General features: G+C 38.3%; 1 protein-coding gene across 3 annotated transcripts in view; it reads right to left on the bottom strand.

Annotated features, from left to right (window-relative positions):
• Positions 1 to 8,883, bottom strand: part of ANAPC1 (anaphase promoting complex subunit 1) — a 128,834-nt gene that overhangs the window by 65,134 nt on the left and 54,817 nt on the right. For all 3 annotated transcript variants that reach the window (XM_017856211.1, XM_017856210.1, XM_017856213.1), the window contains 3 exons: positions 6,994 to 7,262; positions 5,317 to 5,408; positions 3,423 to 3,571 (listed from right to left, as the gene is read on the bottom strand). In XM_017856211.1, coding sequence (XP_017711700.1) covers positions 3,423 to 3,571; positions 5,317 to 5,408; positions 6,994 to 7,262 — 510 coding nt within the window. The remainder of the gene's footprint in view (positions 1 to 3,422; positions 3,572 to 5,316; positions 5,409 to 6,993; positions 7,263 to 8,883) is intronic.

Raw genomic sequence — 8,883 nt, forward strand, 5'->3', positions numbered from 1 at the left:
AATAAAAAAGTTCATATTTTTATAAATAAAGTTATTTTCATAAATAAAATAAATTCATATTTTATACATAGATCTCTGAGCTGACAAGTTATAAAGGAATACCAAGAGGATAAAACTAAGATGAAAGGCCAGAGATAAATTGAGTACTCATGCCAGTTTTACAGAAAAGACATTCAGAGAAAAACCTACAGAATGGGAGAAAATATTTCAAATCATGTATCTGATACATTAATATCTACAGCATAAAATGCCTAAATTCAAAATAAAATCCAATTTTCAAATACACAAAAGATTTGCATAGATATTTCTTCAAAGAAGATACATAAATGGCCAATAAACACATGAAAATATGTTCAACATCACTAATCATTAAGGATGCAAATCAAAACAAGATATCACTTCATAAATACTAGGATGGCTATAATTTTTAAAAAACGAATAGAAAATAATAATATGTGTTGGCAAGACTGTGGAGAAATTGGAACCCTTCCTCTTGCATTGCTGGTAAGGATGTAAAATGGTACAGCCACTACGAAAATGAGTTTAGCAGTTCCTCAAAAAGTTAAACATCAAACTACCTACCATATGACCCAGCAATTCCACCACCAGGTATATATTAAAAAGAATTGAAAGCAGAGACTTGAACAGATATTTGCACACCCATGGTTCACAACAGCACTATTCATAATAGCCAAAAAGTAGAAACAACCCAAGTGTCCATCATCAGATAAAATGATACATTGTGGTATATCCACACAATGGAGTAGTATATAGAATACTGCCTTTAAAACAATGTAATTCTGATAGATGCTACAATATGGATGAACATTGAAAACATGCTAACTGAAATAAGCCAGACGCAGAGAGACAAACACTGTACTTACAAGAGACAAATTCATAAGAAATAGAACAGAATTACTAGGGCCTGGGAGGAAGGGGAATGGGGAGTCACTGTCTAATAGGTACAGAATTTATGTTGCGGATGATGAAAGTCTTGGGTATGGACAGTGGTGATGGCTACATAACAATGTGAATGTATTCAATGCCACTGGATTGTACACTCAAAAATAATTTCAGGCCAGGCACAGTGGCTCATGCCTGTAACCCCTGCACTTTGGGAGGCCAAGGTGGGCAGATCACCTGAGGTCAGGAGTTCAAGACCAGCCTGGCCAACATGGTGAACCCCCATCTCCACTAAAAATACAAAAACTAGCCAGACTTGGTGACTCACGCCTGTAATCCCAGCTACTTGGGAGGCTGAGGCAGGAGAATCGCTTGAACCTGAGCGGCGGAGGTTGCAGTGAGCCAAGATTGTGCCACTACACTCCAGTGTGGGCAACAGAGTGACTCTGTCTCAAAAAATAGTAGTAACAATTTCAACAATAAATATTATGTTATATATATTTTGCTATCATTAAAAAAAAAATCTGTGTTTTTTAAACAGAACTACCATTCTGTATGTCTGTTTTGGAGCCATCGGGAGACTCTGAAGCGCTTCTCACCATGAAGCAGAGCAAAACGTAAAGAAAAAGAAGGGCAGGGGGCAAAGACATTTACAGTCTGCCAACATTTGAGAGAAGGGACAAAAGCATGTGGTTCTCCTGCAAGGCTGGGAAGATTCCACCTAGAAAGGCCCACAAGGGGCCTATGAGCAGGCTGCTCCAGGATGGGGGGACTGAGGAACAGGTATGCCAAGAAACTTTCCTTATCTGCTGTTACAGCCCTTTGGTTCTATATGAAGGTTTGATCTTGGACATGTATTAACCAGTAACAACAAACTAATTTCTAAAAATAAATAAATAATGAGATTTACAGCTCAAAGTAAACAAAAAATAATTAAAATAAATAAAGATGTGTTTCTTGGAAAAAAATTTCAGCAGGATTTTTTTTGTAGCTATAGACAAGCTGATTATAAAAGCAGTATGGGTCAGACGCGGTGGCTCACACCTGTAATCCCAGCACTTTGGGAGGCTGAGCCAGGCAGATCACTTGAGGTTGAAAGTTCGAGACCAGCCTGGCCAATATGGTGAAACCCTGTCTCTACTAAAAACACAAAAAATTAGCCGGGCGTGGTGGCGGGATCCTGTAATCCCAGCTATTTGGCAGGCTGAGGCAGGAGAATCGCTGGAACCCGGAAGGTAGAGGTTGCAGTGAGCTGAGATCACGCCACTGCACTCTAGCCTGGGCAACAGAGCGAGACTCTGTCTCAAAAATAAAAATAAAAATAAAATCAGTATGAAAAGGCAAGAAGAGTAATGAAGGGAGGAGTAACGCTAATCAATTTTAAGACTTACTACAAAGCTACAGTAATTACAGCATAGACAGCCACAAAGATCAATGAACCAGAATAGAAAGTCCAGAAATAGACACACAAGAATGTGGCCAAATTGACTTCTGACAAAAGTGCAAATGCAATAGAGAAAGGATAGTCTTTTCAAAAAATAGTGCTGAAAGAACTGGATATCCAAATGAAATAATAAAAACCTTGACTTAAAACCTGACATGTTATAAAAAATTAACAAAATGGATTAGAGATCTAAATGTAAAACATATAAAGAAACCCAGGAGAAAATCTTCAAAACCTGAAGTTAAACAAAGAATTATTAGACATGACACTAAAAGCAACATCCATTAAAGAAAAATACAGATAAACTAGCTTCATCAAAATTAAACACTTTTGCTCTTCGACGTATTAAGAGAATAAGGAGATAAGACAAGGTAGAAACTAAAAGAAAATATCTGCAAACCACATATCTGACAAGATGTCATACCTAGAACCCTCAAAATATCATTAGCCATTAGGAAAAATGCAAATTAAAGCCACAATGAGGTATAACTACACATCTCTCAGAAAGAAAAAAACAAAAAATAGTGACAATACCAAACACCAACAAGAATGCAGGTAAATGACCTCTTAAATATTGCTGGTAAAAATGTAAAATGGAAGAGCCACTCTGGAAAACAACTGACAGTTTCTTCAAAAACAAAACATAAACTTAACTATATGACCCTTCAATCCTACTCCTAGGTACCTGTCCTAAAGAAAGCAAAACTTATGTTCACATAAAACCCTGAACATGAATACTGACAGCATCTACATTTACAATTACTAAAAACTGAAATCAACCCAATTATCTTGAATGGAAAACCAACATGGCACATTCATGCAATAAACTACTAATTGGTCATAGAATGCAATGAACTGTTGATACAGGAAACAACTTGGATGATCTCAAAATCATGAGAGAAATTTCTGAGGGTGATGTAAATGTTCTATATCCTAATTGCAGTAATCACATGAATCTATACACATACCGAAATTCACAGAACTATACACAGGAAGAAAACTTAATATTAGGTGTACTTTTAAAACTCAATTTTAAAAGGAAAAGAAGATAGGTAGTAACACTCCTCATACATACCAAGACTACGAGTTTGCTTCTTTCACAGATTCCAGGGAGGTAAGGATAAGGTGGCATTCCTTCACCCTTCAGACAAGAACTCACCCACTGATAAATACTTGGTGGTTCAGAAGTAAAAAATGATGGATGATGCATAAATCCTGTTTGACCTTTAAAATTAGATAAATATTCAAAAGACACAAAATACATTAAGACAACATTATTTTATTTTAAACAGAAGATGATCAAGTTAACCTGTCATTCTGAAACAACTAGAATAATATTTTTCCAGCTGGGTGCGGTGGCTCACGCCTGTAATCCCAGTACCTTGGGAGGCCAAGGCAGGTGGATCACGAGGTCAGGAGTTAGAGAACAGCCTGGCCAAAATGGTGAAACCCCGTCTCTACTAAAAATACAAAAAAAAATTAGCTGGGCCCAGTGGTGCACACCTATAGTCCCAGCTACTTGGGAGGCTGAGGCAGAAGAATCGCTTGAACCCGGGAGGTGGAGGTTGCAGTGAGCCGAGATCATGCCTGGGAGACAGAGAGAGACTCTGTCTCAAAAAAAAAGGAATAATATTTTTCCATATTCTCCAAACTGCTTCATGTTTTCTGCCACAGTAAAAAAGTGACTATGTTATTAAACATAGAATTTAAATGACTTATATTTTATCTCATCCTGGATGGAAATTTAGCAAACTCTTGTTCCCAAGACATATAAAGAATCTAACTAAAGGCTGGGCGCAGTGGCTAACACCTGTAATCCCAGCCCCTTCAGAGGCTGAGACAGGTGGATCACTTGAGGTCAGGAGTTCAAGGCCAGCCTGGCCAACATGGTGAAACCCCATCACTACTAAAAATACAAAAATTAGCCAGGCGTGGTGGCATACACCTGTAATCCCAGGTACTTGGGAGGCTGAGGCAGGAGACTTGCTTGAGCCTGGAAGGCAGAGGATGCGGTGAGCCAAGATCGTACCACTGTATTCCCATCTGGGCGACAGAGTGCGACTCTGTCTCCAAAAAAAAAAGGAATCTAACCAAATTTTTGTTTTTTCACCCTAAAGGTGGAAAAAAAACAAAAGAATCATCCAGGATTCAACTCTGTTCCAAAAACTGGGCCCCAACGTTCAGTACCTTTAGCTCAGAGTCTAGGATAGTACAGTGGTGATGGAAATGTTCTGTGTCTGTATCTGCACTGTCCAATATGTTAGCACTAGCCCCATGTGGCTACTGAGTTCTCAAAATGCAGCTAGTGCACTGAAGAAATACATGCTTTATTTAATTTAAGTAACATATGGTTAGTGGTATTAACCGGACAGTACAAGTCTAAGTTAAAAGCATCCTTGGCGGCCAGACACGGTGGCTCACACCTGTAATCCCAGCACTTTGGGAGGCCGAGGCGGGCAGATCACGAGGTCAGAAGATTGAGACCATCCTGGCTAACACGGTGAAACCCCGTCTCTACTAAAAATACAAAAAAATGAGCCAGGGGTGGTGGCGGGTGCCTGTAGTTCCAGCTACTCAGGAGGCTGAGGCAGGAGAATGGTGTGAACCCGGAAGACAGAGCTTGCAGTGAGCCGAGATCGCACCACTGCACTCCAGCCTGGGCGCCAGAGCGAGACTCTGTCTCAAAAAAAAAAAAGAAAAGGAAAGCATCCTTGGCACTGGAAGCTCTTTCTAAGCTTTTGCAAGTCAGAACCTTAGGGATGGGTAAAATCTTCCCCATACACTGAGGATATTATGGCTTACTATGTGTCAGAAAACAAGCACTACAAACTAAAATCTGCCTGGTGGAAAGACATTGCCCCTGACTTAGAAGCTAATGGTAAGAAATACATCCTCTGCTATTCATTGAGAAATATACAAGGAAATGTCACTGCACTGTATAGAAAATCTTTAAAAGCACAACTACTTACCTGGATCAATTGTGCACACTTGTCCAGTAGTTCTGACAAGTGTTGGGTAGTCTCTATAGTAATGATCTACATAAGGTCCCAATTTTAAGTCCCTAAAACAGTAAGAGCATGTAAAAAAGAAGGTATTACAGCACTTTCTCCCAATAGAGTTGGAAGGATTCATTACTTGAATCTTTCAATTTAAAAACTTACTTATGAGAAAGAAGATAACCAAATCTAGAGCCTCTTTATTGTATTTTTGGACTTTAAAATGCCCAGTGTGACAAATGCAACCCAATCTCTTCTTGTTAGTTAAATTTTGTGGAAGTAAAACTACAGTAAAAGCACCGTGATCTAGCTCTTCCTTTGCTATTTACTAGCTGTGTGACCTTCTATAAGTCATGTTTATAAAACTCAGTATTTTCTTCTAGAAAATGGGGCAATACCAACTAACTTACTCTGAAATTTTAAAGACTAAATAAGACAAAATATGTTAAAAAAAACTGATAAAATATAAAACAACATACACATTACTTATTTCAGAGAGCCATGATTATGGTTTGGAAATTCATTACGAAAGAATTTTCATGACAGTAATGACATCCTAAGAGATACTTACCATTGGTTAAAATTGCCATGTCTCGGCCGGGCACGGTGGCTCAAGCCTGTAATCCCAGCACTTTGGGAGGCTGAGACGGGCGGATCACGAGGTCAGGAGATCGAGACCATCCTGGCTAACACCGTGAAACCCCGTCTCTACTAAAAAATTCAAAAAACTAACCAGGCGAGGTGGCGGGCGCCTGTAGTCCCAGCTACTCCGGAGGCTGAGGCAGGAGAATGGTGTGAACCCGGGAGGCGGAGCTTGCAGTGAGCTGAGATCCGGCCACTGCACTCCAGCCCGGGTGACAGAGCGAGACTTCGTCTCAAAAAAAAAAAAAAAAAAATTGCCATGTCTCAGGAATGAATTTCAAGATCTCAAAAAAGACAACAGAAATTAGAAAACGTACTATGTCTTAACTCAGAGGTTGACATTTCAATTCAAATTCAACTTCTTTATCACCAAAGGTCACAAAGGTCAAACAACACATAAATATGACCCTAGAATTCTGAGCCACACACAAGGTGCTTCAAAGCTGTTGAAAGGTGTTGAAACATATATTCTGTGGATCTACTATGAGTGCCTCAAAGACAGGGACAACCTCAGATTGCAGCAAGGACAGCATAACAAAATGAGTCTGCAACTATCAAACACTCATATCCCTGGAAACAAATTTAGGCAAATTTCCTCATCACTAAAATAGGAAACTTATCTTGTTTGAGACTTTATACGTAAATTATGATTTTGTCAACTATAAAGCACAATTTGAATGTGGATATTAATACAAAACAGCAGATGTTATTCTAGAACTCCCACCACAGTATAGCCAGTCATTCTGTCAAAACGAAAATCTGAGCAAGTCATCTCCATTTTCTCGTGACCTTCCACTAATCTCAGGACAGAGACTAAAAATCCCTACATGGCTCACAGGCCCTTATAAAACCAATATTTTCAAACAACTCTGTGGTTTACAGGAGATGCCCTAGTTTTCTGAGAAGGTAGATTTCAGAAACTTATTTACAAGGTCCCTATATGATATCATGGAAAAGACAAGTCATCTAAGGACTTCCTGGCAGTTTCTAACCTACAAACAAACTTACCTTGCCAACTGAACAAGAAGGTCAACAAGTGAACAAATTCCTTCTCCCATTAGAGTGTTCAACTTAAGCTCCTCATACACAAGGTGAAGAACGAAAAAAATTGCAGGTATGTGAGTAAAGAGAAGTGTAGAAGAATCCAGACTGAGATTCTGTGAAAAATCCTCATCCTTCATCTGTGAAGCTTCTGAAGGACTCAAACACAAAGATCTATTCAAAAGATGAGACTCGACATTCTGGTGGTAGTCAGAATTTAGTAAATATTCCCAGTCCTGAGAAGAAAAAAAAGAATATTAATTTTTTAAAATAATAGCTCCTTATAGTATCATTAGAAAAGAAAATTAATTCACTTAAAACAATTCAAGTTTCATTTTCACATTAAGCTGATCTAAGAGTATATTTAAAAAAAAAAAAAAAAGACAATGCTAAGAATGAAGTAACTATAAAATAGCAAGCAACTTCCAGATGCCAATTATAAATGTTAAGGCAAGCTACCTTTAAAAATCATTAAAAAAACATCTTGTCATGCCCTTTTAGGAAAGACATTGGGAGAAGAATTATACTATTTAGGTAGAGATTGCGAGAGAAAATTTAAGATTACCTCAGGCTAGGTTTTATAGGAAAAGTAGATGGCAGGTTAGTGGGCCACTACACTGAACTGTGTTTTGGTAAGAGGGAAGGTCCACCTGCATTCAGCTGGTGTATTCATCTTTCCACATGTATAAGATGCCGGGGCTAGTAATATAATCTAATAATCAACTGATTTTTATATGCAGACTGATTAGACTACATTTTCCAAATATTCAGTCTATTTTGGTTCTACTTGTGATTTACTACATTTGGTTCAGAGAATGTGGTTATGCTATTTCCAGATCTTGGAATTTACTGGTGTTTTTATAAGGCTTAATACAGTGTGTTATTCTAACTTAAAAATTCTTGGACTAGATATAGAAAGAACTAACCATAAAAGAAAAAACTAATAAATTGGATAACTAAAATAAAAAATTCCACTCATCAAAGACACTGTTAAAGCCACATTCTAAGGGAAAATATGGTCAAGAACTCATGTCTAGAACATGCAAGAACTTCAACAGCTTACATATTTTTTAAAATCTAATTTAAAAGTAAGTAAAGATTTGAACAGAAACTTCACAAAAAGATACATAAGTAGCTAATGAGCACATGAAAGAGTGTTTAACATCCTCCTACCTCAGCCTCCGAGTAGCTAGGACTACAGGTATATGCCATCATGCCTGCCTAGTTTTTAAACTTTTTTGGTAGAGAACTGGTCTTACTATAATCTGTTGCCCAGGCTGGTCTCAAACTCCTGGGCTGAAGCAGTCCTCCTGCCCCTATCCCTCAAAGTGCTGCAATTACAGACATGAATTTTAATTTAAAAGAAATTAAATTAAAAGAAATTAAAATTACAAATGTGAATTTTAATTTAAAAGAAATTAAAATTACAGATGTGAATTTTAATTTAAAAGAAATTAAATTAAAATGTAAAAGAAATTAAATTAAAACTCACACCTCTAATTGCAGCACTTTGGGAGACAGAGGCAGGAGGACTGCTGAAGCCCAGGAGTTTGAGACCAGCCTGGGGAACGTATTATGGTAAGACCTTGTCTCTACCAAAAAAATTTAAAAATTAGCCAGGCATGATGGTGCATACCGGTAGTCCTAGCTACCCGGAGGCTGAGGTAGGAGGATGGCTTGAGCCTAGGAGTTCGAGATTACAGTCAGCTACAATAGCATCACTGCAGTCCAGCCAACAAAGTGAGACCCTGTCGAAAGAAAGAAAGAAAAGAAAGAGAGATAGAGAGAGAGAGAGAGAAGGAGGGAGGGAGGGAGGGGGGAAGATTTTGTTACCCGGTAGGTGGGCGCAAGCCAGGG

This window comes from Rhinopithecus bieti, unplaced genomic scaffold (genome assembly GCF_001698545.2).
Source record: "Rhinopithecus bieti isolate Rb0 unplaced genomic scaffold, ASM169854v2 scaffold_42219, whole genome shotgun sequence".
Lineage (NCBI taxonomy): Eukaryota > Metazoa > Chordata > Mammalia > Primates > Cercopithecidae > Rhinopithecus > Rhinopithecus bieti.